This window comes from Apteryx mantelli, chromosome 29, assembly GCF_036417845.1.
Source record: "Apteryx mantelli isolate bAptMan1 chromosome 29, bAptMan1.hap1, whole genome shotgun sequence".
Taxonomy (NCBI): Eukaryota; Metazoa; Chordata; class Aves; order Apterygiformes; family Apterygidae; genus Apteryx; species Apteryx mantelli.
Window position 1 is genome coordinate 4,979,706 of NC_090006.1, and position 27,740 is coordinate 5,007,445.

At 61.1% G+C, this 27,740-nt stretch overlaps 1 protein-coding gene across 1 annotated transcript; it reads left to right on the forward strand.

Moving 5' to 3' along the window:
- The first annotated feature begins 427 nt into the window (after positions 1 to 427).
- GFRA2 (GDNF family receptor alpha 2) lies at positions 428 to 27,235 on the forward strand. Its single transcript, XM_067312307.1, has 9 exons — positions 428 to 531; positions 5,917 to 6,231; positions 9,791 to 9,874; positions 14,021 to 14,369; positions 23,460 to 23,569; positions 23,670 to 23,810; positions 24,336 to 24,511; positions 26,139 to 26,192; positions 26,289 to 27,235. Exons 1-9 carry the CDS (start codon positions 492 to 494, stop codon positions 26,415 to 26,417), a joined length of 1,398 nt encoding a protein of 465 aa, XP_067168408.1. The 5' UTR covers positions 428 to 491; the 3' UTR covers positions 26,418 to 27,235.
- The last annotated feature ends 505 nt before the right edge of the window (positions 27,236 to 27,740 follow it).

Genomic DNA, 27,740 nt, shown 5'->3' on the forward strand with positions numbered 1-27,740 from the left:
GCCCCCCCACCCCCCCCCCCGCCGGCAGCCAGAGGCGGGCGCGCAGCCCCGCTCGGCAAAGCAGCCGGGAGCCGGGCGGAGCGCGGAGCTCCCGGTGCGCGGAGCGCGGAGCCGCCGGAGCGCGGAGCCGCCGGAGCGCGCGGAGCCCCCGGAGCCCGGTGCGCGGAGCCCGGAGCGCGGAGCCCCCGGTGCGCGGCGCGCGGAGCCCCCGGTGCGCGCTCGGCCGCGGCGATGCGGCGGCAGGCGGCGGGGCGCGCTGCCCGGCGCAGCGGCTGACGGCCCCGGCTCCGCGCCGGGCGGAGCGCACACACCTCTCTCTTTCGCAGCGCGCCGCGGACCGCCGCCGTCCTCGCCCGGATTTGGGATCTACCTGGCCGCCTTGCGTTTTGGGGGGGGCTTTTTTTTCCACCTCCTCCCCGTTCCCCCCCCCCGCCACGCCTTTTATCTTTTTATTTTTTTACGCACGTGGAGGAACTCTTGGATTTACTAACATGATCTTGGCAAACGCCTTCTGCATCGTCCTCTTTGTAGGTGAGTGGCCCGGGCAGGGGTGCCCGCAGTCCTTGCCGGCTGGCGGGGGCAGGAGGCGGCGGTCGCCCCGCAGCAGAGGACAGGGCACAGAGGAGAGGGGACGCGTCCTTCCCCGTGCCCGTGCGCTGACGGGGGCTGTGCGGGCTGGAGAGAGGGAGCCGCGCTCCTCCGAGGCGGCTGCTGTGCTCTGTGCAGCTGGGCTCTCGCTCTGAATCGGGAGAGGAATAAGGCGAGACAACGTAAATCAGGATTTTAACTAGCGGCAACTTTATTTACCTTCCCTTTATCAAACTTGAGGTGAGGGGGGGAACCCCAGCCGCCCCACCGGGAAGCCCTCACCTATGGCACCGCACGGGCAGCCCGGTGGCGGGGACGGCAGCGTGCCGGGGCGATCGCTCCGCCGGGCCGGATTGCTGTCCGAGGGAGCCTGCAAGGAGCGGCGTTCAGCGTGTGGCAGAAAAGCCCTGTTTGTCTTTGATCCCCCCCCCTCCTTGTCAGCCTACGTGGATTTGCATTTTGGAGGCTCTCGGCCCCGGTTTGCTCCCCACCGTGTCTCCCAGCGCCCCCCATCCACAGCTGCTGTGGCTCCAGTCTCCCCCATTCCTGCTCGTGGCTTTGAACTCGGCATGGAGAATCGGTTCAGAAAGTTGAGCTAATTGCGTGTGCGTGTGTAGGGAATTGCTGTCTCCTCTGTTGCAATTCCAGTGTGTGTTCCTTTAGATCATGTGTGAGTTATTTAGGAGCTTGTCTCTGCCAGGAAGAAAGCTTAGCATTTCTAGGGCAGCCTCCTACAGAGATGGGGAAGGTGCAGCAGAAAAGGGGGGGAAGGGGAGAAGTCAGAGACTGTAGTGGATCTGGGGTGAAAAGGAAGCAAATGAGAAAGGTCCCTTTTTTCTTCCTGCGAGGCAAGCAACGCACCTCGGGACACGTATGACTGCCTCGGTCGTGTGCCATGGCATGTTCCAGGCGCAGTTACAGCAGTACCTGCGTCTCGCTGGCTCTCCGTGTGCGCGTGTGTGTGCGTGTGAGCGTGTGATCCGGAGCACACTGCAGCAGCGAGTGCCCGGGAAGAACTCTGCTGAGCTCGCCTTGGCGCGAGGCGTGTAACCCTGGCTGCGAGGACAGGAGGGAAGGGACAGGGATCGGCTGAGGGAGACTTGAAGGTTGGGAGAGCAAACCTCCCTCGGGAGCATCGGATGGTGTGGGATCTGGGTTGGCAGAGCCGGGGTGGGGGCCGGCAGAGGACCCCACCATGCACAGCATGCTCAGCTGGTTCCTGGATGAGGGGGATGATGAAATGCTCTTCCTCTCCGTTGCTCCTGAGCACGATCCTGCCTGCGCTTTAAGCTGGCTGGCAAGGGGAGGGAATGTCATGTGGGAGGCAGGCAACGGGGAGGCTATTCCTATGCATGCTGTTGCACGGGGTGGGTTTTGGCATCCCGCTGGGCTGGGGATGGCGGCCTCCAAGGGAGCGGTGCCTCCCGCAGCCCGCTGCCCCGCTGGAGCAGCTGCCGGCGCTGGCGAGGCTCCCTCACCAGCCGGCTCCGTGGGACACGGGCCTGGCCTGCGGGCGCTGAGCCCCTCCCGGGGGCATCGTCCTTGTCCGTGACCCGGGGCAGCCGAGCGTGCCGGGGAGCAGTGGGGACACAAGGAACCGCCAGCCCTGCCTTACTGACATGTCTGACTTGCTGGCGGACTTCACCCGAGCTAGACTGGAGAGGACAGGGACCTGCAGGATGCTCCACCCAGGGAACCCAAACCGTGGCCCGTTCGCCCTAGTAGAGGAGGGCGCATTAAAGCGAGAGCCTCCACCCCTGCTCTCCCCTGTGCCTCGAGGGCTGCCTGGATGGGTGTGCAGGATCCAAGCAAAGAGGCTGCTCTCCCCCAGTGAGAGGAGCTATTAAGCGCTGAGCAATCGCTGCCGGGAAAGCTCACCCCTAGACTGAGCTTTGGGGACGGGCTCCTCAGAGGACCACCTCCTCCCGGTGCTTCCTGAGCCAGGCCCCCGTTGCACGGCCTCGCGGTGGGGAGCCCTGGGGAGCTGGGCCTGCTGCTGAGCAAGCCTGGCTCTTAAAATCTGCCAAAAAAGCCCTTTTGGTTGGGATAAAGCAAGCGCTACCGCAGAGGCAAGGCTGGGAGGCTGCATGTGCCGGAGCAATTTTTTTGAGTTGAGTTGTGAGGATAAATATTTACCGCTACAGCTGCCAGTGTCCAAAGGTCTCTGGTATGACCAGTAAAAGGAAACATAAATTACAGCTAGAAGAGAAAAGAGGTAACACAGACTGTTGCTGATGCGGGAAGCCGCAGGGGCGAGAGGGAAGCGGGCCATAGCTTTGTTCGCTGGCGGATTGTCGGAGGCTTGTGCATCTGTCTGCAAATCCTCGCTGTGCTTGACACCCCGGAGACTGCTGGGGATTAGGTTTAAATTCCCTGCAGATGTTTTATTGATATGAGTTCAGCGAGTGTGTGTCTGCGAGGCAGTTTCTTGGGGTAGAGGAAAAAACCTCAGCCTGCCCCTCCACCCGAACTCCCCTCCTTGCACCTCTCCGGGGGCGCTGGGGCGCGTTGCCCGGCTTCGTGGCCCGAGAGGAGAGGAGGATCCCGGGAAAACCTCTCCATGGGGCCTGGCCCGGCAGCAGGGCTGAGCGCTCTCCCGGATTTGGGGGACTGGGCAGGCTGTGAACCGCGGGGAAGGGGCAGGACCTGCCCCTGCGTCGCGCTGAGCAGGGGGGCAGCGGGAAGCGAGGCGGAGGCGGCCGTGCCCCAGCCCAGCTCCGGAGGCCGGGACCGGGGCCGGGCTCCGACGGGGGGATTTACTGTGGCACATCCCGCCGTGCTGCGGAGACGCCGGAGCCCTTCGCGAGGATGCTCCGCAGGCTCCAGCCACCTCGAGCAGCCAAACACGGCTGTTTCCCTTCGCCGCCTGCCCGCCTGCCTCGTCACGCCAGGTCTTCGGCAGCCGTCGCGAGGCAGCGCCGGCCTCCCAGCACCTCCCGTCCCTGCCTGGGCGTCTCTGCCAAGCCTGGAGACACGTGGAGCCCGCCTGGGGCAGGGGACGTGGCTGGGGGCAGGCCGGAGGAGAGGCTTTGGACCGTGGTTTGGGAAGGGCATGCAAAGAGGCTTCCTGACATCACCTGGAGAAGGCAAAACTGCAGCTGAGACCTGGGCCAGCCCAGGCTTGGGACTATCACGCAAAGGGACCTGCAGCCAGGCTCAACAAGGATGGAGGAGACGTGGGACATGGGGGAGCTATGGAGAGGCTCTTCCTTTCTACCCCAAAACTTAATCCATCTCATGGTACAGAGCTTACGTTTCCACTCTGGGGCGCCCGTGTCTCCTGCGCTGGTCCAGGCTGTGAGGAGTGTGCCTGCACCCTTCATGGATCCTGCTGCCTCCCATGTGGAATATAATCCTGAAAAGCCTTCGCCAGGGAGCTCTGTGACCCAAAATTGGATGTAACGTGGGCGTAGGGGCTCTGCACCTGGTCCTGGTTATCTGGACACTCTCCAGACCTCTCTAAAGGCAACAACATTTGTTTGGGGGCATCGGCTGAAAACCAGGAGGACGGGATCTACTCCTTGGGCTGGATGCAAGCAGTGGATGTGTTTCCACCCAGGTCACTGACCCTGGATGCCTCCAGAGCGTCCGCTCTGCTCTCCCCATGCACTCAGCGTGTCCCGACCTGGCGAGGTGGGCAGGTGACTCATGGGGTTACTTGCTTCCGCATGTCTCCGTGGGACCCCAGGGCGGTTGGACGGTGCCAGCCTGGTGCCGTGCCGTGCTGGGATGGAGGCAGGGAGCCAAGGCAAAGCGAGCCACCGGCAGCGGGCTGCAGCCACGGGGCCTGGTGGCATCCGGCGTGGTGGAAGGGACACGGGTGGCCGGTGTCACATGCCTCTAGGTGTCACTGTCGCCCTGCCGTACCCAGCCGAGTGGCCGCGGCGGGGAAGCGGGGCTTGGTGCTGGAGGCCCCAGCCAGGCTGGCATTTCCGATCTGGTGCTTTCCGTGTCGCAGCGAAGGGGAAGGACGTGGGGAAGAGCTTCTCCCGGGCTGCAGGGAGCGGCCGCTTGCCCGGCTGGCTGCGCGGGCAGGGAAGGCGCAGGGGCTGCATGCAGAAGCGGGAGCCGCCATCCCTGTCCCTCGCCCTCCGGGGCAGCCGGAGAGGAGCATCCCGGGGACGCCCCGCAGGGCCTGCTCTGTGCCACTTTCGGGTGCTCCTCCGGCTCCGGGGCTTCCCGGCCTGCCGTCGCCAGCCGGAGAGGTGGGGTGGGCTCGGCGGGACACGCACAGCCCGTCCCCCTGCCCCGGCACCCGGTGGCGGGATGGGGCAGTGGCCTTGCCTGGAGTCTGACTTGGCGAGAAGCTGCTTCGGAAAGCAAAAGAAAATGCTAAAATGCTAGAGATAGACAGGGCGAGAGCTCAGGCAGTGCCTGCTAGGAGGTGGAGGGGATGGAGCAGTTTGCCGAGGCGGGATCCAAGGAGAGGGTGCGGGAGGGCGGTGGCCGTGCACGGGCGGGCGCGGGGCGAGCTCGAGGGGAGGCCGGCGTGGAGGCATGCAGGAGGAGACCCCGGGGGAAGAGTTTGTGCCGAGCTGCATCCAATCCGCAGCCTTTCCAAGCTCAAGCGCTTTGAAAACCGTGAGTCAGATGCCCTAAAAAAATCCTGTAGTGGGCCTGAAAATGATGAGGCGCAAAATAAAAACAAAACAGCAGTGCGCAGGGGAAGTTTGGATTGGCCTCCTCTCTTCCTTGAGTCGGGAGAGGTCATGTGTGGAAGCTCTTCTCCCCAAGCACCAGGGCTGGAAACATGCTGGGTTTGTTTATTTGTGTGTTTGGTTTTAATAAGAAACGGAGAGTCCTGTGTCGTCACGCGACTCCACTCGGTTAACCCTGCACCTTCCTCTGCCCGCTCCGTGGGGATCGCGGCGGCCGGCGGTGCCCGCGGCGGTGGCACGGGATGTCTTCCCGGGGCGGGCGTCCCGCAGGTGACGGAGGAGCGGTGATGCCCTGTGGCATCGCTCTGGCTTTTTCGGGCCACCAGCTGAATTTAGCCATCTTTCCACCGCCATTAAGAGCCGCCGGGGGGTTGTGCATGGGGACGCATCCAGACGCTGATGGAAGGAGGCTCTCCGCCGCCGGAGCAGCCTGGAGGTGGCTCCGATGTGCGCTCGGCGGCGCAGGGCAGCACGCCGAGGGGCAGAGGGATTTGCTAGCGTGCTCAGGAGGAGCTGAGAGCTGCGGGCATGGTCCGGTCCGGGATTCTGCATCCGGGGCCCCGGGGCGGGAGGTACTGGGTTGCTCGGACGTGGGGCATGGGGCTGCCCTGCCTGGCCGCCCTGCCTCACCGCTCTCTGCCCTTGTCCCCCCTCCCCTGCCCCGGTGCAGATGAGCTCCTGCGCTGCCGGGCGGGCCCGTCCTCGCTGCCCGGCCAGGACCCGCCGGGCTGGCGGGCGCCCGTGGACTGCGTGCGGGCCAACGAGCTGTGCGCCGCCGAGCCCAGCTGCAGCTCCCGCTACCGCACGCTGCGGCAGTGCCTGGCCGGCCGCGACAGGAACACCATGCTGGCCAACAAGGAGTGCCAGGCGGCCCTCGAGGTGCTGCAGGGGAGCCCGCTCTACGACTGCCGCTGCAAGCGCGCCATGAAGAAGGAGCTTCAGTGCCTTCAGATCTACTGGAGCATACACCTGGGGCTGACCGAAGGTATGGGGCAGGGCTGGCGCGTCCGGCCGGTCCGCGCGGGTGCGGCGGGGCGGCCGCGGGGATGGAGGATGCTGGTGGCAAGGTGGTCCAGCTCTGCTCCGTGGCCGCACGCGTTGCATGCGCGCCCCGTGGGACGGCAGCCGGTGCAGCCTTGCCGTGGGGGGAGCCATGCCCCAGCACCCCAGGGCCCGGAGCGGGGTGCTGGCAAGTGAGCTCCCTCGCAGGCTGCACCTTCGGAGGGCTGCCTGGGGCTCCTGCACCATGCAGCGCCCACGCCCTGTGCGCTGCTTCCCACCGGCACGCACAGCGCCTGCCAGCTGGGACCCGGCTCCCTGGGGATTGCAGGTTGCAGGGGTGCCATTCCTGTGTTTGCAGGCTGTTTCCCACTCCAGCAGGAAAGGAAAGGCTGGGGTGAGGGGGGACCTCTCCGCAGCAACTGCTTGGAAACAAGGGCAGCTGCTCCAGGTCCTCGTGCGTCACTAATGCTAGAGGAAAAAGAGGCTTTTTCCTGTGGTTTTGGGCAAGTCCCTTCTCTCCTCTTCCCGTTTTAGAGGCACTAAAGCACTCTGAGATCGGCAGAGAAAGAGGGCAGGAGGGCGCTTTCCGAGGGCATCCAGCCCTGGCCCCGGTGCCTGGTGCTTTCGGTGGTCCCATATCTGGTATCGAGGTCTTTGCAGCGCCTCGGGAAGGGACCTGGGAGACTGTGGGAGCCCTACGTGCTGCTGGGGCCGGTGGGCTGGGGACAGCAGGGGCGGCTCGGTGGGACCTCGGCTTGCAGAAACCTGCTGCAAAGGATGGTGAAGGAGTAATTGCAGGCTGGTGACGGAGTAAATCAGAAGCTGAAGCAGCGCGAGTAATTGGAATTGGATTTTGCCAGCCGTGGGCTGGTTTGTTCGTTGAAGGCAGGATTATCTGGTGCCTGAAGGCCGGGGGAGGCAGCGGGTTCACCCCCTGCCCCTCGCCCCTCTGCAGGCACATCACTGGGCCAGGCCTGCGACTACCGCTGGCACTGAGTGTGTTGGCAGCTTGGCTCCATTTCAAGCGCTGATCTGAGCCCTTAAAAGCGCCTGCTGCTCTGCTCTTCCACGGCCCTGGCTTAGAGCCACCTCCTTTAGCGAGAGTCCAGAGTTCGTTTCACGGCTCTGCTGCGGAGCTTCCCCCCGGGAGCCGGCAGCCGCGGCTGCTCCCACGGCGGCCGCGGGTCCCTGACCTCCCGTATCGGCTTGCATTAAGGAGAGGGAAGGGCTGCGGTGGGTCCGGCGGTGGCCGTGACGGGCGCGGAGCTGCACGGTGCGCTGCCGCGGAGGGCGACCGGCAGCAGTTGCCTCCGAGTCTGGGTCAGCTCCCTGAGCAGCCGCCCGAAAACCAGCCCAGGGCAGGACTCGCTGCTTAACTGTTCTTCACCCCTCGTTAGCAGCCTTCATTCAGCGATTTCAAAGGGCTCCGCAAGCATGAATGAAGGAGGCTTTACTGCCTGTTGGGTACTCCAGGACCTATACAGGGGGGAAGAGGAGGAGGTGGGGCGAAGAGGAGTGAATTTACCAGGTGTGAAGGAGAGGTAGAAGCTTAGGGGAGATCCTGGGGTTCACAGCGTAACAGCTGCGAGGAGCCTAAGGTGCAGCCTGACCTACCCTATAGTAAAGCTACTGTGCCCTGGCCGCTCCGGCTTCCCTCCGTCCAGCCCCTTGACTGTGGGAGCCAGGCGGTCCCTGCCATTAAGGAGGGCTGCTTTCACTCTAGTGTTGCTCCTGGAGGTTAATTGCATCTCAGCTTGCTCAAGAAAAGTCCGCTGCCCTTTTAATGCTCAGTAATTTTCCTAGCCAGCAGCAGAGTTCAGCTAGTATTTAATTATTTATTGCATCGGCAAAGCAATATACCAGGAGGTTACAGTGTTTCCTAAATGCACTTTAATAAAGGTGCTGTTTGTCATCAGAGCATTAGGAAACCCGGCAAGGCAAATGGGGTTGGCTTGAAAGGGAGGACTTTGCAAGCTGCCCGGGGTGTATGTCCTTCCCCACGACTAGCACGGGCAGCCAGCGCCTGTCCGTGCCGCTGGTGGTGCCTGCTGCTCCCATGTAACGTCGCCTTGAAGCTCCTCTGGTGCCGTCAGATATTCCCACCTCAGAGATCTCCTGCTCCAGCCAGGCCCAGAGCCCCCCAACGCCCTGGCAAACAGGCTGCCGCGGACCGGGCTGGGAGCCCCGATGTTCCCTGCTGGAGATCCTGTGGCCTCTGCAGTGCCACTGTGCAAAGGAGAGGCTGGTCCAGAGATCCCTCATCCCTTTTCTCCTGGAAGTCCCATTGATTCCCATTTTTAAAGCTGTTGGGAGACAGCCAAATCCCGTGTCCAGCTGGGAGGTCCTTGGCCAGGTCCTGCCCTGGCCCTGGTCCCAGGGACCCCTCAGGCTCTGCACTTCCAGATTTCTAAGGAAGGATGCTGAGGAGCAGCTGGGGCGGGAGCAAGCCCTCCCTCATTGCTCCCCGCCACTTAATGAGCTTGTTTTCCAGCACAAGGCTTCAAGTGGCTCCTTAATTACAAGGGATAAATGCTGCTGCCTCGGGCTAATAATATCTTGGTAGAGCAAATGTGGGCCAGAGTGGGATAGCAGGCTGCAAGGCGCAGGCTTCTCCGCTGTCGGGGCTGCTGGAGCATCTCCCTGGTACAGCGGGTTTGCTGGAGATGTAGCGGCTGGCGCGGGGAGTCCCCTTGGCCAGGGCAGACCAGCGCCCGGGGGTAACGCGGTGGGGCAGAACCAGTCGTAGCGGGAATGCTCTGATGCTGACAGGACGAGGCTATCCGATCAGGCCTGTATTCCCGCACGTCACGGGAATAATCTTGGAAATATTGCTCTTTTTCCAAAATACATCAGAGGTAGAGCAGGGCAGAAAGTAATTTTTACAGTGTTCTTTTAAGCAGAGCCTTTCCTCATACCCCCCCCCCCAAAAAAAAAAGTGTCCAGGGTTGAGTAAAGACCCTAAAACTTGCAGCTGGCCCAAACTCTATGGGTGCATTCACAAAACGTTGACCTTTTAAATCTAAATCCACTAAACTATTAGAAGCCAGTTTGAGCGCAGCCTCTGCCAAGTCCAGCTGAACAAGCTGAGTTAGTGGAAGGATCCAGACGTCAGCGAGCCGGCACGAACCTGCCCTCGCGGGCTGCCAGCCCGGCTTTCACTGAGTCAGCCGTGCGGAGGAAAGCTCAAAAACCTCCCAGCCAGCAAGAACGAAACCTGAGCTGCTCAGAAATGGGCTTTTTTTCTCTTTTTTTCCTTCTTTTTTTTTTTTGCAGGATATGGTTTTAAACCCTGTATCGTTTTTCAATTCAGGAATTGAAAATTCCCATGCGGGGGGGGCCTCAAGTACCTGGCAGCAGCCTGGGGCCGCGAGGGAGGGGATGGAGAGGGAGAGGGACCTGGGACCGGCGCGGCTTTGGCCCGAGCTCGGCTGCCCCCGGACCAGCTCAGGGAGAGAGACGGAGCCTCCGTGGGGGCTGAGGTTATTCCCTGTGGTCTTCTAATTTGCTTTTTCTTCCCTTCTCTTTCTTTCCTCCCACTCTAGGAGAAGAATTTTATGAAGCTTCCCCCTACGAGCCGGTCACCTCTCGTCTCTCTGATATATTCAGACTTGCTTCAATTTTCTCAGGTAATAAAAGCAACATGCTTCTGCTGTTTTATCTTCGCCCGCCTGTGAATATAAACCTGCTCCCGAGCTCACCGGGAACGCAACCTGTGGCTCCCGCCCCCGCAGCCTGGTCCTGTCCCCCTCCAGCCTCTCCTCGGCCCCCTTTAAATCTCTTCTGCCCATTTCCTCTCCCGTCTCCCAGACACGATGCCTCGAGCATCATCCCCTGCCGACGCGTTGCCTCCTCCAGCTGGGGTGCCGAAGCAGGGCGGTGGGGAGCGGTTTTGGGGACGGACTGGCAAAGCGGGGGCTGATGCACTTTGGGACGGATCCTCCCCGTTTCAGGGCAGCCCGGAGGGATCGGGCATTGCCAGTCCGGCTCTGGAGGGCGGTGGGGCGTGGACGAGCCGGGCCGGGGCTGGCGCGTGCTGTGAGCTCCCGACACGGCAGTGCTGCAGACAGCAGGCTCTTCCCCGGGCTCTGTTTGTTTTCTCCAGGTTGCGGTTTAGGTTTTTTCCCTTTTGGACTCAGCTGCCTCCAAACACGGGAAAATAACGATTTGATAAAGTGGGCTGGAGAGCTTGTAATTCCCTCGTTTGTCTTGCCGACACAGCAGACGTGTTGCCTTGCTCAGCCAAGTGTCACCTCCATTAAGCAAAGGAAGACGCTTAGATGCAGCCGTTGCTGCATCTGGGGACCGAGGGACCCATCGGCAGCGAGGGAGTGGGAGCGGAGCGGGGGCGAGCGGGAGGCAGGGCTGGCCGGACTGCGCCCGTGGCCGGGAGCTTCGCGGCCGGGAGCCGCGCTACGGGAGGTGGGACAGCGGCACGGCCCCCGCGGCCGCTCGGAGCCTCTCGCTGCCTCGACGTCCTCCTCCTGGGAGCCCAAACTCCACCGCGGTCTGATGGGAACTTTTTTTTTGCTATCTATTTCCATGACAACCCTCGGTACTGCTGTCCCTCTCCTCCCTCCACCGATTCAAATCAGGTCAGGGGATGCTTTGCCTTCTTGCTCTTCCTCCTCTTAACCCTTTCCCCGAAAGTCACCCGGCACCGCCCGGTTTTGGGGTGTCCTTTGGTTTTCCTTCCCTCCTTGCAGCGCCGTGCCTTGCTGTTCTGCTCCGGCGGGGGGTCGGCCGCGCACCTGCGTCGCCTGCGCTTTCCTGGAGTGCCCGCCCGCCGGCTTCCAACTTCCGAAGGGAATCTGTGAGGCCGCCTCCAGGGAGCTTAGTGCCAGGCTCGGGATGACAATGCCACCCCCTCCCGTCTCCCTCCTTTTTTTGGATTAAATTATCATCAAGGAAATATTTTAGCTGCTGGGAAGTATGAAAAGCAAAGAGGCTGGAATAAAGGATTAAACATCCATGGGTTGATTTATTCAGAAAAACAGAGTGAGATGAAAAGGGAGCCTTTCCAGCAATTTGGGGGCTGGAGGAAGGGGAACGGGAGCTGTGCTGCCGTCAGCCGCAGGGGCGGGAGAGGCTGCCCGCGGGTCCATGCTGCAGGGTGATGCTGGGAGCCTCCTCCGGGTCTCACCTCCAACGTCCTCCGTGGCAGCGCTGCTTTTTCCACCCCTGCCGCTGCCCCGTCTCCTCCGGTGCCTGGCCGGCCGGCTCTAGCGAGTGCGACGTGAGCGCGGGCAGCGAGCCGCCCCCGGGAGCCCCGTCCCGATCCCAAGCCTAAAGCAAATGAGCTGTTACTGTTGTTTCTCGATAACGAGGCTGAGCCAGAGCGCTGTTAATTGCCTATGGGGATAGCAGAGGGATTACGTTACCTTTCCAGAAAAAGGGGCTGCGTAAGCGAGGAGGGAGGCGATGCACCCGCGTGTGCGCCGGGCTCCGATCGCTCTCGGCTGCCAGGAGCAGCCCTGCGAGCCCGGGGCAGCTGGCAGTGCCGGGAGCAAGCGCTCCGGTCCCCCACGTTTCGTGCCCGAGCCTGGAGCAGCCAGGCCGGCATGGGGGGAGAGCTGGAGCCTCTCCGGGCTCACCAGGGTGCAGGCACTGGGGTGCACACACCAGGGTGCACGCACTGGGTCTGCCCCATCCCTTTGCCTGCACGCCATCCCTCCAGAAGCCACGCTGCCGCAGCCGGTGCCCGTCTCCGAGGCGGCATGCAGGCGGCGAAGGTGCCGTGCCCGAGCCGAGAGCCCTGCGATGCCGAGCGGCGTCTGCACGCAGCGAGCGCCAGAGCCCACCCTGCGGAAAGGACAGCCTGCACGAGAGCAGCAGGCACGGGGAAGAAAGGAGAGCCTCGGCTTTTTTTTTTTCCGCTGGCGAGGAATTGAAGCAGGAAGATCAAGTGCTTTGCCCAAGGCTGTACAGGGAGCGTGTGTTGGAGCGAGGGTTTGCGCCCCGCTCTCCCGGGTGCCCGGCACATGCCTGAGCCGTACGGCTCTGCCGGGCTCCGACCGACCCTCTCCGTCCCCTCCCATCTCGCCCGGCTGCGAAACCAGCCCCCTTCGCCCCAGGGCACCGCCGCGCCGTGCCGCGAGGGACGGCTGGTCGTGCCGCGGCCGTCCCCCAGCGCTCGCTCGAGGTGCCCCGGCTCCGTGGCCCCGCTCCTTTCTCGCCTCATGAAATTTTCATGCCTGTGCTTTATTAACGAGCTCCCCAGAAGCCCTGCGCTTTCAAGCATCGGCTCTATTAAAATGCATCCAGGTCCCGCAGGTCTCGGGCAGGGCGGGCGCGGGTGCTCGCCAGGATTAGGCAGTAAGCTGGCACTTTGCAGAGAGCCGAGCTTCTGCGGGCGCACCGAGCTCACGGTCAGCCGCCAGCGGGGCCGGAGCAGGAGCAGCAGCTGGCGTGGACAAGGGAGCAGGAGAGCCATGTCCCCACCCACCCCCAAAATACATTTTTCCCCTTCTGTTCCTCTGCCATCAGAGTCATGAGCTGCCTCCGTGCTCAGCCCGTGGCTGCAGGGACACTCTAGTCCCACCAGGGCCGGGGGGATCTTGCTGTGAGATGGCAACTGCTGCCCCGTCCCAACATCGGGGCTTGGCTGGATGGGGCGGCTGCGAGGCCCCGAAGGACTCGCCGTCCCCTCTGCTCCCCTCCCTCGCGGCTCGGCTCCCAGCAGGGCTCGTGCCGTGTTCGCACACGGAGCCGCGAGCGAGGTTTCCTCCCCCAGCTCAGCGCGAGTTAACGCTCCCATCATCCTTTAACCAAAGCGTCTCTTTTAGCTCGAGTGACCTTCTTGCCTCTTGCACTATTTTTCAAGACAGATCTACTTATAAATCATATATCGTAAGGGGTATTCACTCTACGTACGTCTTATCGAGCTCCCCGTCTCTGCTGCCGGGGCAGATCTCCGCGCGGCGTATTAATCACGCCGATGACACGTGCGACGTTTCGAGGGCTTTCTCTGAGCGGCTTCCTCCGCCGGCGCTGGGGCTGGCACGCTCCCGCCGGGAAGGGCCCTGCACGCCGTGCCCCGGAACGCTCTTCCCTTTTGGGGCCGGGGGCACCTTGCAGCAGGTGGTTTCGGACGGCAAAGCGAGGAGGGGGACGGTGCTCACGCAGGCAGCTGCTTGCCGTTTGCTAATTACCGGGGCCGGCGACTATATCTGTTAGGAAACCCTCCTCCACGCTCCCATTTGTCTTTGCCAGTGGAAACCGCGAAACAATGGAAGAATCCGAGAAATTGGTTGGGTTGCAGAGGAGAGGAAATTAGGGAAGAAATTACTGGTGCAGTCAGGTGACTTTTAAAATAGCACCTGGCTTGCCAAGGGCAATTCATCATTTTGACAAAAAGAAAAAAAAATTCAGCGCTCGTTCCCATTCGGCTCCGTTCGCCTGCCCCGTGCGCGGTGTTTGCTGATGGCCAGGATTCCCGGCGCGGTGTGGGATCGGGCCGGCAGCGGGGGTGCTGGGGACCGTGGCTGCGGCTGAGAGTGCCTCGGAGCAAGAGATGCTCCAGGATGCTCCGAGGTGACCTGATTCCCGGGGAGCCCCGGGAGGCGATGCAGCGGCTGGCCGGGCCCCGTGCAGCACCGCGCGTCATTCCGCTTTGTAGCAGGTTAAATAATTAATAATTATTCCTTGAATAATTGACTAGGAAAAATATTGCGAGTTCACGGCATAGATTAAAGGCGGCCGTGTCCCCGGCATCACCGGCCGCTCTGCCGTGCCCCCGGCCCGCGCTCACCCCTTCTCCGCTTGCTCCCGGGCAGGAATGGACCCCACCGCCAATTCCAAAAGCAACCACTGCCTCGACGCGGCCAAAGCCTGCAACCTGAACGACAACTGCAAGCGCCTGCGCTCCGGCTACATCTCCACCTGCAGCAAGGAGATCTCGGCGGCCGAGCACTGCAGCCGGCGCAAGTGCCACAAGGCGCTGCGGCAGTTCTTCGACCGCGTGCCCAGCGAGTACACCTACCGCCTGCTCTTCTGCTCCTGCAAGGACCAGGCGTGCGCCGAGCGCCGGCGCCAGACCATCGTCCCCTCCTGCTCCTACGAGGACAAGGAGAAGCCCAACTGCCTGGACCTGCGGAGCACGTGCCGCACGGACCACCTCTGCCGGTAAGGGCTGCGCGGGGCCGGGCTCTCCGCGCGCCTTCGGGGCCGCCGCCGCTTCTCGCCCGCGGCGCGGAGACCCGCAGGTCGCGGAGGGGATTTGGGGCCGCTCCGGGGGGCGGTCGCGGTGCTCTGCCGTCGCACCACCCTAATGCGAGTCCACCAGCTGCCCTGGCGCCTTGGCGTTGTCCGGCGCGGTGTGCGGTTTGCCGGCTGCGTCTCCTCTGGCACCAGCGTTGTGTTTCATACAGCGTAAAATGGTGCAGCGGTGGGTTTTTCCAGGGTTGTGCGTGATTTCCGAGGGCTGGCGTCGCTGAGAGCACTTCCCCAGGCGCCGCTTGCTTTGTGCCTCTCTCCGGGTAGCCCCGAGGCTGCAAGGGGGCAATGCCCGCCGATAGGAATTCCCGCCTGGAGGAAGCTGCCTTTTCCTAAACCTGGAGCAGGGTCTCCGGGGGAGCAACGTCGCCTCCGTTCCCACCCGGGAACAGGCTCGGCTCAGCCTTGCCAAGCCCTGGGGGAACCAACGCACCAAAGGCCCCGCGGGAGCGTCGCGGCCCCGCAGGCAGTGAATTCCCTCAGTGGGTGCGCAGCATCCCTAGCCGAAACTTCATCGCTGGCAAAATCCGTGTTTTTCCCTGTGGCGGAGCTAAGTCAAGGGAGATCAGGTTTTTGCTCCATTATGAAACTCATTATTCACATGGCAGAAAAAATAAAACCCTGTCACCCTCCAGGGGCCGGATCAGCCTCGTAAAGCATTTGTTTGCTACGAGGAGGAGGGTGTCTCTGCCGTCAAGGTGATGGAGGTTCCCGGAGCCTGGTGGCGAAATAAATAAATAACAGCTCCGGGTCCTCCGCTCGCTGCGAGCAAATGTGTTTGCAACATGGGAATGCGGCTTTTTATCAAAAAGTAATACAATAAGCCAATGTCTATGAATAAAAGATATCAGGGCTGAGCCGAGTTGCGGCCAAATTAATGGCAGCACCTCTCCGTCAGCGGGCCCGACGCTGGCTCCGCGCTGAGCGCTGGGGCTGCATCCAGCTCGCGGAGGGGACGAACCCGCATTAGCAGCGCGTCGAGAGGCCGCAGAGCGTTAATTATAAGCCTGTTCCAGCATGAAATGAAATTTGGCCTGGCGGAGACGGAGCGGCAGAGGGATGGGAAGAGTATGGCATCTGCCCCTGCGTGGGGGACGTGTGCTCACCTGGATGCTCCGCGTTTGAAATGTGCTTCCCGGCAGCCGCGTGTCCCGGAGAAGGCCGGGAGACGTCAGTGCCTCCCGTCACGGAAGTGTTTAAAAGCAGTGCCCTATCCGGAGGCAAGCGGTGCCCAGCACCCAAAAAAAATCTTGGAAAATTTTTCCCCTCTGTCGAGGTCGGCTTTGAGGTGTGATGTGTTTCGGGTGGGTTTGGCCTGGTGCGAAGAGTCCCGCTCGGCGGTTACGTGAGTGCCGTGCTGCGGATTCGGTGTCCGCGGGCACAGCATCCCCTTCGGCCGCGCGGCGCTCCGCTTGCTTTGCACATCAGCCTGCCCGTCGCGGGAAGGGCCTCTCCCTTCGTCTCCGGGTCACCCTGCATTTATAAATAAAGCACTGGCAGAAAGCCACCGCCGAGGCTGCAATTCCAGCTCCGGGTGCTGGGAAGGGGTATCAATAGAGTGGGCTGGCTCCGTGCTCCTTGCGGGATTCCCACGCGGTGCCTGCGCTTATCAGGCCGGCATCGCGGACAGACACGCATCTCCCTTATCGGCGCACGGGACTGGCAAGGCCAGTTGAGCGCTGAAGCACATCAGCCAGCGGAGCGGTGACGGGAGAGGAGATAACGCTCCCGCGCCGGGCTGGCAGCGTCATTAAGCCTCGCAGCTGGACGCCTAACGAAGCAAGGCGCTCCGCACCGGGAGAGCCCGCGAGGGGAGGTTTCTGCTGCAGCCTCGCTGCCGTCAGTGCAGGCGGATACGGACCCGGCTGGAAGGGTAGCGAGGAGCTGGAGGATGCTCCTTGCCCCGCGCACCCGGCCGGCTCGGTGGGAGAGGCTCCAAGGGTGTCGGAGAGCCGGGAAGGGCAGGAGATGCTTGGATGGGGAGTTGGCCCAACTGGACAGAAATGACCTTGCGGTTGCTCGTAAAGGGCCGTTCCTGCACGGAGCTTGCTTGCTTTTTTGTTTTTCTGCTTGCTTCGCTCCCACTCCCAAGTGGAAAGAGGCAGCGGAGTTGGGAGTGTGTGTATTAATTTATGTATTTACTTTTGCTTGGCTGAGAATTTGCCACCGAGGTCCAGCAAGCAAAACAACTGTTCGGGAGGTTTCATTGCTTTCTGCCGTCGCTCTCCGGCTGCGCGGGGCTGGCTATTAAGTGGCCGTCAAACACCAGCCACTGGCCCATCAATAGCCATAAAGTTGGGGAGATAAAAGCCATCAGTTTTTCATTACAGCTGAAAGCAGTTCTGCAGATAGCTATTTTCTGAGTGCTTCTGATAGAGGTGTTTTAACTCCCCGCACGGACAGGGCTCCATGCGGGATGCACGGGTGCGGGGGGCCGCAGGGCTGGGCCGTGAGCATCAGCCCGTGTCCTTCCACCTCTTGGGAGCAGGAGCCCCGGGGATGTGCCGGGGTTTTCCTAGTCTCTTGGCACCAGCTCCCTGCGCTGAAATCCCGGGCAGGCTATAGATGAAGCAAATTAAATGGTCTCAGCCTATTCCTTAAGGAAACGCTGTGCAATGTAATATCATATTGCCATTTTTTCTTATTTAATACATTTCTTTGACACCACTTGGGCAGAAGATTTGGCGAGTAGAGAGGGCTGGCTGGAGAAAAGGTGACTCTCTTGGTAGCTCGAAATCCTCCTGTTCTTCCTCCTTGTTTCTGAGGCCTTTAAAAAGCCCCCGAGAGACTCGCTGTCCCCCAGCCCTGACCCTTTCTCCAAACTCCCAGCCAGGAGAACAGGGAGCAATCAGACACAGATCGGTGCAATTTGTGAAGCTTTTCATGCTGGGAAGCTTTTCCCGGCACAACAGAGGATTCTGACAAACTCCCTGCGCTTTGTGTCTGATTGCAACGGACAGGTTTTAGCTCCCAGAATATAAAAACCTTTTGCAAAACACTAACCTCAGCTAAGGGGAAAAGGAAGGAAAGGGGAGAAAAGAGCTGATTTCAGCAGCTGCAGTTTGCTGTATTTTTCATCTTGCATCAGCAAGTCAGGAACACAAATAATCTGCTCTTATATGCTTCACTGATGCTGGTGCTGAAGAATTTCCCAGCCTCCACTGGCGGCTGTTCCTCAGCACCCAAAGGCAGGGCAATGCTTCATTTTCTCGTGTATTTTTAACCCCCTCTTTCATGAATTTCAGGCAGTATTTGTGGCTGGGGGGCCCAGTTCTTGCCCAGCTCCTCGCTGGGCCCCCGTGGTCCCCTGCATCTCCGCGTGCATCCGTGCGGTCCGTTTCCCAGGAGCGGATCCCGGGCTGGCAACAAGCTTTTTTTGGCTAGTGCATGTCCTGCGGGTGGGAAGCAAACTCGCGGGAAATGCGCTGGGGAGGGGAAGCTTTGCTTCATCACCCGAAACCCAAGCGGGGGGCCGGGCGCGGGGCGACGTCCTTGGCCTGAAACGGGCCCCGTCTGGTGCCGGGACGGGGAGCAGGGCTCGCAGGGCTGGGGCGGCCGAGGGGCGCACGAGGCCGGGAGCAGATCCCGCCCGGCTCGGTATCGATTCAATGCGAAACGTGGGAACGAAAGCCTGTTTTTTCCCTAACCCGTGTCCTTGCCTTCGCGCCCTTTGCTGAGCACAGACAAAGTGCCGTTTGTAATGGATGTTGCCTTGATAAACAGCAGCGCGGCAGCTCAACTTTCTCATTACGGCCTGTAATGAGAGCGGCTCGGAGGAGCAGCTCAGCTGTCCGCACGTTTCTCTGGGAGAGGAAGGAGGAGGGGAAAAAAATCCCCCTGGATTTCAAGGTGGCTCCATGGGCAGGGAAAGCGATGCTGTGATCACTGGCCCGGGGAAGCCTCCGGGTCAGCCCCAAACTTGCAAATCTGCAAGGTTTGGTTGCTTCCCAAGGAAGGAGAGGCGAAGGGCTGTCCTGGGACCCGGGCCGGCGGCCGGCACCGCCGAGGCAGCTGGACGCTGGGCTCTGCGGCTGCCTTGCTTAAGGCTAACCACACTCTTAACACAATAATAAGTCAATTTGCACTGAATAATTAAATAGAGAGCCTTCATAAGTATTGACTTAATGTGACAGCAAGTCTATACTGACTCAGGGTTTGCTTATGTAAACACAGTCTCTCGTTCGGCTTAGTTAGCAGTTCAATGAAATAGAACAGTCCTTCAATTAAAATCAAATGATGCGTGCGTTTAATTCTTCCCTTCCCTTCCCGGATAATAATAGGTTTTGAGCATAGACGAGAGGATAAGAAAAATCTTTAAACTGCTCTTATCCATGACGAATCAAAGCGCAGCGTCCTAAAAATACATATGGATAACTAAACTTCCTAATTAATGGCTCCTAACTTAGCAGTTGGTCTGTTGTCTATTTGTCCTCATTTTCTTTCTCTCGCTGCTCTTAATACCTAGTTTGGGGTTTCTCCTTTGCATCTCTCTTTCTCTCTCTTTTTGCCTTTCCCCTTCAGTTCCCACGTTCCTAGGCGAGGGCAGTTTTGGGGAAGAAGGGTAGTTTATGGGAGCCATGGCTGAGACACGGTTTTTGCTAAGAGCAGGAATAAAGTCCTCCTAGTTCATACCAGAGCAGTTGGCTCCGGTCTCCAAATGTGGCCGATAGCTTTGCTTGGATAAAACAAATCTTTCCATAGATCTCTTTCACTGTGGAACGTTTACGAGCTTTGGTAGAGGATCATCCAGAAATGTGGGACTGGCTCTGGTTTCCCTGGCTGATCGCTGTCCCCCCGGCGCTTGGGAGCCGTCGCTTTCAATTGCCTGGTGCTCGCTGGTTAAGGCTGGTTCTTTCTTTAATCTCAGCATCTCGCGGCTTTGAAAACATTAATCGGCAGCACCACGAGGCAGGCAGAACCGTGTCGGGAGGAGGACGCCCAGCAGGCCCCGAGACCGGGGGGTTTCTCATCTCGTGCTGAGTTTTGCATGTTGTCGCAGCTCCTCGAACATCCGCGGCGCTGCGGGAGCAGGGGGATGGGGGGGAGGCGCGTTTCCTGGCCGCCTCTCGACGCTTGTGTCTATTAAAGCCATTTTTCCTCGGTCCCTGTAAATTGCCTGTGAAAATACACGTCTTGAGTAATCTCCGCATCTTGGACATTTTCTGCATGAAATATTCAAGAGCCTGATACTATTTGCTTTGATGGGTAGTGAGTTATTAGCAGCGCTGGGCTTGGACTTCGCATCCATGCGGTGATGGGAACAATTAGCACCCAATTAGGCACCTTGCATCTGTTCCGGGGAATTCTCGCCTTAAAAATTGCAACAAACCAACGAGCGAAAAAAACAATCAAACCCCCTCTGCTGTGTAGGTAACTTCTGATAGCGCGGCGAGGGTGTCTGGCTGGCGCTGGCAAGCTGCTTCCGAGCCGCCAGCTCGCCCGGCCGCAAGGAGCGTGCGGAGAGGCTGGAGAGCTCCTGCACGCCGAAGCCGGCAGGCAGCGCCGGGGCCTCCTGCGCCCTCGCCCCGTCCTGGCGGCTCATCTGGAAACCAAGCACAGCTCCTGGATGGATTTATCAAAGAGAAACTGCTCGGAAAACCCTAACTTTGAAAGCCAGCGCTCGGCTGGGCTCAGGACAGGATACATTTCTGTTAATCCCTTTTTACTCCTTTTTTTTTTTTTTCCCCCCCCTTGGAGGCCTTTCAGGAAAATGCCGGGCTGGCGGCGCGGTGCTGCGCTCCGGCTCCCGCGTGGCTCTTTCCAGAGCAGCGCTCCGGTTTCGAGGCTGGGCCCGGACAGGCCACCTGCTGCCTCGAGCGGTGAGCCAGCCGCTTGGCACCGGTGCCGCCGCTTCCCGCTGAGATGGACTTGGCTCCGGCTCCTTTTCGCCCAGGCACTTAAAAGCAGAAATCTGAGAAGCTATGGGACGATTCCAATAAGGTTTATTCCTGGCAGCGAGACTCTCATCCAGTGACGGCGAACTCATTGTATACAACGGAAAGAGTGACATCTGGCTTGGATATTCTGGAAAGATTACCAGCTGGCTTGTCATGCATTATGAAAAGAATAACATTTGCCTTAGAGGATGCTACAAGCCAGGAGCAGGGCCCCGGGGAGCCGCGTGACAAATCTGCACGGCACTCCGTGATGAACTTGCCACCGCTCTTTAAGACACTTGACATGCCTTCGCCTCTCATTCGGGGAGAGGGAGATGCTGTCGGAAACTTTACTTGTCTCCCGCGGAGCGGAGGGGAGGAGGAGGGAGCGCACGTGCCTCCCTGCGACGGGGACGGCTGGGAAGGAGCGGGGTTAAGGCTCGTCCGCCTTGACAAGGAGGAGGAACGTGCAGGCTGGAAAAAGCAGCCTGCACCCGCGGGAGGGGAAGAGGAGCCGTATCAGGACGGGTCTGGGCTGACTCTGGCGCTAAAACAGCGGAGCAGAGCGGATGCGGCAATCGCCTGCAAGGCGATGGGGAGAGGGAAGCGGAGATCGGTATTTACCTCCTTCCTTCCCAAGGGCTGGCTGAGCTTTCTTTGCTGGGGGAAGAGTTTGCTCCTCGTCTCACACTTTCCACGGGGGGAAAAAAGGATTTTATTTATTTATTTATTCATTTTCCCCCTCCCGAAAGCCCTGCCCTGCCGTTGCCTCCCCGGCAAAGCACGGCGGGGCCGGCGTGCTCCTCCCTCGCCGCCTGCCGCGCCGCGGCCGTCTGCCAGGCCCGGGGAGGTGCGAACCGGCAGGCAGAAGCCGGGGAATCGGTGAGCAACATGCAAAAGAAGAGCCCGGCTCGGCTCGGCTCGGCTCGGCTGCCTGCGGCGCTCGCGCCTCCTGCCCCCTTTCCCGCGCCGTCCCCGGGAGCGGGGCTGCCCCCTGCGCTGCCGCCGTTCGTTAGCCAGCTGCATCGCCGCTGTTCGTTAGCAGGCGACGTGCAGAGCGAGAGGTGCATGTGCATCCTGTCGCCTCTCCCAAGCACTGGCACGGCCCAGAAGAAGGGGCCGACCTGGCCCTGGAAAGCCGCGGGCTGCCGGGAGCCTGGAAGCGGCTCAGGCAGCTGCTGCAAGTGGGAAAAGCATCTCGGTCGCACCGCCAGCGGGCAAAAGCGAGCGCGACCGGCGCGACCGGCTTTGGAGAGCAGGGGAAGGAGGCTATCGAGTACAGCGGGGAGGTTTCCCCCCTGCCCTTCCTTGGTGGGCGCCACGGGCTTTAGCCGAGCCCCTCGGGTAGCTGGGGACCTCGCGGCTGGGTGATGCTGCAGGGCTGCACCGCCGCTCCCTCGCGTCGCCTTCCTGGGGCCCGGCCCCTGGCACCGCGCTGAGAAGTGATAAATACGCTCCCGCCGGCGCTGGCTGCGTTTCAGCAGCACCTTCCCCCCCCCCTCACCCCACCCTTTTCTTCCATGCACTCGAAATCCGTCGTGATGAAAAGTCCTGGATAAATGTAAGGTATTACTGCAGGTCCCTGCTGCTTCGTTCAATCACTGCTTCGTTTGTTCCTCCGTCTAATTTGATCAAAACCCTCTGAAAACAAATCATTCCTATTTAAAAAATAACACAGTTTCTACCCTTTATTTTCATCAATTCTTATGGCTTTAGGCAGGTACTGCTGTATGATTCAATCACTGGTTGGACAAAAATGACATTTAATTAACAAGGAAGGAAAAGGAAGCTAAAGAAAATGAAGTATGGCTTTTTTTTTCCCCCTATATAAAGTGTGAAAAAAAGAGCCTAGGAGATTTTCTGTTGTGAAATGCTGGGTCTCATCTACCGTGTCGGCGGCTTGGCCACGTCGTGGTAATTCCTCCATGTGGCTGAGATCGAGCCTGGGCCTCGGTTCAGCTTCGTGTCTATTCATTTAATGACTGAGTCAATTTGGAAAACGGGTACCCATCCGTCTGTCTGCCTGGTCCATCTGTCCATCCACCCCTGGCCTTCTACATCCCTCTTATTTCTCCATCTTTCCGTTTAGGTAATTCAGTCCATCCCAAGAAAACCCCCAAAGCGTTGCCTGCAAAAATATGTAATGAGGTTCTGTGGCCGTAACGTGATTTTTTTGTGATTTTGACACTGCATGGGCAGTATTGCTGACGTGCCCTTGGAAGGGGCTCTTCCGCCCCTCGCTCCTCCTGTTCCCCCTCTTCCCGCCTCCCGGGTTCTGCCCTGCTCTTCCCAGGGCCTCGGCTCAAGGCAGGCGAGAAAAGGCAAGCGGGGGACGCAGGAGGGGGCGGCCGGCCCCCGGCGTCTCTGCGCGGCTTCGCTTTGTTTTTCCCTTCTCAGCTGAAAAACAGAAAAACGCAACCCCCGACCTCAGGCATTTTAATTGCACGCTGAGCTCTAACGGTTCAGGGGGAAGATAAAAACAAGCAGTGAAATTTTACAGTCGTGCAACGATGCCAGGAGCAGCGCGGCCAAACGAGGAGGCTGCGAGGTCTGCGGCGAGCGGGGCCGCGCCGGAAAGGGGCCGCTGTGTCCCGGCGAGCCGGCCGGAGGCGTGCTGGCCCCGCGGGGTATTCCCGGCCGGACCGAGGCCGCCGTGCCCTTGCAGGAGCCCCATATCCGTGCACTGGCCTCCCGGTGCGCTGCCTGCCACTCCGGATGATCTGGAGACACTCGGGGTGGCCGGAAAACCCAGCCAAGCACCCTTCGCCTGCTGCAAAACCAGATTTGTCCTTGGAAAACTCAGTTTGCCGAGGCTGGTGCCAAGCCGGTGGCCGGCATCGGCAGCCGGGAGAGGCTGCTGCCGCTTTGCCGGTTGGAGCTTCCTGTGCAAGGGAACAAACGTCCCGGGAATCGGGGGTGACCCCAAGCTCCCTCTCCTTTGCCTGCTCCAGGATCTCCTTTCGGTCTCCGCTCGCGCTCCTGCTCATCCTCCTCTGTCTCTTTTCATTTTTTTTTTTAAACTTTGCTCCTTTCCTCTCCCCGGGTTTCTCCGTTTCGGGGAAGGAGGCGAGCAAACCCTGCCGCCCCAGCTCGGGCCCCTCTCGCTCTTGTTTCCCGGCCCCAGGTCGCGGCTGGCCGACTTCCACAGCAACTGCCAAGCCTCGCCGCAGGCGCAGACCGGCTGCCCCGGGGACAACTACCAGGCGTGCCTGGGCTCCTACGCCGGCCTCATCGGTGAGTGCCGCGGCGCCGGCGCGGGCCGGGGGCTCCGGCCCCCCGCCTCACCCCACCGCCTTTCCATCCTTCCTTCCTTTTCCTTCCTTCCCCGCGGCAGGCTTCGACGTGACGCCCAACTACGTGGACGCCAGCACCGCCGGCATCACCGTCTCGCCCTGGTGCTCCTGCAAGGGCAGCGGCAACCTGGAGGAGGAGTGCGAGAAGTTCCTGCGAGACTTCACGGAAAACCCCTGCCTCCGTAAGGCTCCCGCCGGCGCCTCCCCTGCCTCCGAGCACGGAGGACGCCTCGGGGACGCGGGGCCCGTTTGCAGCGCCGCAGTGACTGCTGCGGGGAGCTCTCGCGGCCGCCGCGCACGTTGCAATCCCCAAAGTCGCGCCGGGCGCCGCAGCCCTTCCGCTATTCAGCGCCGCTTTATCCACTTAATTAGTTATTATTCAGTTTGGTCCCACCCCGAGCGGCCAAGTTAATTGCACCATGCAGGGGGCGATGCAGGGTCCCGCGCGGCAAAACGCCGGAGCCGAGCCGCCGCGGTGCCCTGCCCGGGGCTGGCGATGGGCAGGAGCGCTCTGCGCACCGGTGGGATGGGATTAGTGCGGAGAGAGGCCCCGGCGCTGCTGCTGCTGCTGGCTGGTTTTGTGCCTGCTGCCTCGGTTTCCCCAGGCGGTGGGAAGCGGGTGTCCCTGGGCTGCCTTGGGGGTGCAGGCTCCGGCGGGAGGCCTGGCACTGCAGCAAGCCCCAAACGCCTTCCTTCCGCCCCGCCAGGAAACGCCATCCAGGCCTTCGGCAACGGCACGGACGTGAGCCCCTCCGTCAAGAACCCCTTGCCCCCCGTCACCGCGCCGCCCAAGGCGGAGAAGAGCCCGGCCTTGCCCGACGACATCAACGACAGCAACACCATGTACGACACGAGCGTCATCACCACCTGCACCTCCGTCCAGGTAGGAGCCTGCGCGCTGGGCGCCGTCCGCGTCGAGCATCGCGCCTCGGCGGCTCCGCCAGGCACCGGGTCGGGTGCAGCCCACGGGCGACGCCGCGGCTTTCCGCTTCGGCGCTTAGCGCCCGGCTCGGCGCCAGCAATTGCAGCACGTTTCTCCATCCTGCCTGGACGCTGGTGTCCGGGGATCTGAGCATCCCCAGTGCCGGGTGAAACGGACGGCGCGGGGGTGAGGGACGTGCCCGCAGCACGCGGGCGGGCAGCGATGTCACCCCAGGGCAGCCTCTAATTAGATCCGGCGAGCTTGAGTAATTACAGCTCGTTTTCTAGCTGCCGCTCCGTGGGATAGGCAGCGGCTCGGTTGCACGCTGCAGCTGCGGCGCGCCGGGGCCCCGCGCGGCCGTGGCCGGGGCGCGGGAAGAGCCGCGGCTGGGGAAAGCCCCGGGGGCCACGCCGCCAGAAAGGGCTTCGTTCCCCCGCATCGCCCTTCCCTTGAACTCGCCGAGTGCGAGGGAGATGAAAGATGGAAACGAACCCAACGGCCCGACCCCGCGCGGCCCCGAGAGCCTTCCGCTGCTCGCGCGCCCCTCTCCCACGCTGCGAGGCCTCTCGGGGCTGGGCGAGGATCCGCTCTGCCGCTCGCTTTTATTCCTCCCCCGTAAGTGCCGCTCGGAGACCGGCTCCTTCCCGGCATGCCCTCGCCCAGCCGCTCTCCCGGCCCGCTTTGCTCCGGGCTCGGCCTCTCTGGACCCAGCAGGGATGAGCTGCCACAGCCGGCTCCGCTCCAGCCCCTGCATGGAGCTGGGCGCTCCCCGCCGCCGCCCCGGCTCGGCATCGCCTGCCGCAGCCCCCGGGGCCGAGCTGCAGCTAGTTTGGAGGAAAAACAACAGTTCGCATTCCATGCGGCTTGGGGAAACTTGGAAAATACATGTTTCCTTGCGTTACGCTGGGGTGGCAGCGCCTGCGGTTCGCGCTTTGCTCCTTTGGGGTAGGCGCCTGCCGGGAGAGGAGCGGGGCTGCGTTTTGCTGGGAGCTGGCACCGTCCCGGCCCCGGGGGCATCGCGGCCTGGGGTATCGCTGCACTATTAAAAAAGCACTGAGGATGCTCCGCAGGGATGCTTGCAGCACGGAGCACGGGAGGGAAGCGAACCTGGGGGCGGGAAGAATTTGAATGACTCTTTGCAGAATTATTGGCTTTGCGCTCGCTCGCCCGCTTCCGGCAGGAGCGGAGCAAAGACGCGGAGCAGCGCGGGGAGCGAGGGACGAGGCTGTGTCCTCCCCCCGCTCCTTCCGCACAGCTCTCCTGGCGGCTCTCGGGGTCTCAAAAGCGCACGGAAAGACTTAATGTCTCAGCACCGGCCCCGTGCTCCGCACTGCCATTTCCGACGCCCCGTGCCAACGCGGGTGCCCGGTAGTCGCAGCGCTGCAACGGGGTGAGAGCATCACCCGGGGGGCAGCGGGGGCTGCCGGGGGGAGCATCCTTTGCTGCCCGCTGCAAACCAGGGCTCCCAGCGGGTTCGGGGGAGCCGGGTGCCGAGCAGATGGGAATTTGGTGGATGGTGCTGCTAAAAGCCCGGGGTGCCTCCAGCCCCGGCGCCTGCCCTAAGCTCCCTCCCGCTCTCCCTCCCTAGGAGCACGGACCGAAGCTCAACAAGTCCCAAGAGCAGAGCCTGTGCTACTCCGAGGTGAGTGCGGCGAGGGGGCTCGGCACCGCGCGGCAGCCTCCGCCGGGGACCCCGCGCGCGCCGCCTGACGCGCCGCTCTCCCCTCCTCGCCCGCAGACCCAGCTCACCACGGACCTCATGCCCGACCAGAAGACCCTCGTGGACCAGACCGCGGGCGGCGGGCGCCAGGCACCGGGCTGGATCCTGCCCGCTGCGCCCCTGCTGCTGGCGAGGCTGGCGCTGTAGCGGGGCGAGGAGCGGCGCCGGCGGGACGCACGGACGCTGATGCGCGCGAGCGCTCGGCCCCTTTCCGCCGAGGGCTTCTGCTTTTCCGGGAACGGAAGGAAAAGGGACAGCTCGGGCTCAGGACTGCGACGCTCGAGCGTACCGGTGCTGCCAGCCCCGCGCGTGCCGGGCGGCAGAGGGACCCTCGTGACGCTGGGAAACTTTCTGGTGGTTTTCTTTCCATTTTTTTTCCTTCTTCCTGCCTTTTCCTGTTCTTTTTAAAGGTGCACTGGGTGTCTTTTCTAAAGCAAGAGCCCGAGGCTCGGGACAAAACCCGTGCACCGTGCCGACAGCACTCGAAGGGGGCCCAAAGCCGCGAACGGAAACAGGAGGGGGGGAAATATTACACGTGGCCTCGAGCCGAGTTCCGGACGCGGCCCCACCACGGAGACTTGTCCTGCGGTGCCGGAGCCCGGACGTTTCCCGCGGCAGCGGCGGGTCGCGCCGGCGGAGGGGGACTCTCCTTCGCTGTTCACATCAGTATTATTAGTTTTTTTTCTTTCCCGTGGCTGGCAACGGTTTGAAAGTCAAAGAGAAAAGAAAGCAGTATTCAAACGTCGTGAGGTTGTCCTGATGTTTTCATAGGGAGGGGGAGGCTGGTTTGGTTTTTCCTTCGTCCTGTTGAATTTGGGTTGGGCAAAAGTGGCCATCTCCGGTTGGAAACCTCTCTGTGTTGCTCTCTCAGTTTCCTTTCTCTTATACATACATATATAGTGTATGTATATAGCATTCACCTATACTTACATATATGTATGTATATACATAACCATATACATATACAGTGTGGCTTTTTTATTTCCTTTTTTTTCTTTTTTTTTTTTTTTAAGATCAAATGGCAACAACAACTAAAAATGTATTATTGTAAAGTTTATTTTTTTTAATAATGTCTATAATGGAAAAAAATAAACCAAGAGCAAAAAAACAAACAAACAAACAAACAAACAAAACCAAGCAAAAACACCGCAGAGGGGCAAGTCCCGTGCGTGCCCCCCACCCGGGGGCCGGGGCCGGAGGAGGCAAGGCCGGGCTCGGGGGGGCGGTGGGGGGAGCCCCGGCGCGGCCTCCGGCTGCCCCAGCGCGCGGGTTTGGGGCAGGCTCACGCTCCCCCACTTACTTGCTCTGGGAGACAAGCAAGCAGGGAGACATTTCAAAGGAGGTGACACGTTTCCGTGTGACAGGGTTGTTTTTTTTTAATGTGACATCTCTTTGTTTTTGAAAATACCATCCCCTTTTTCGTAGCGTTTTCCCCCCCCCCCCCCAGCCACCTGACAGTGCTTGAAAACA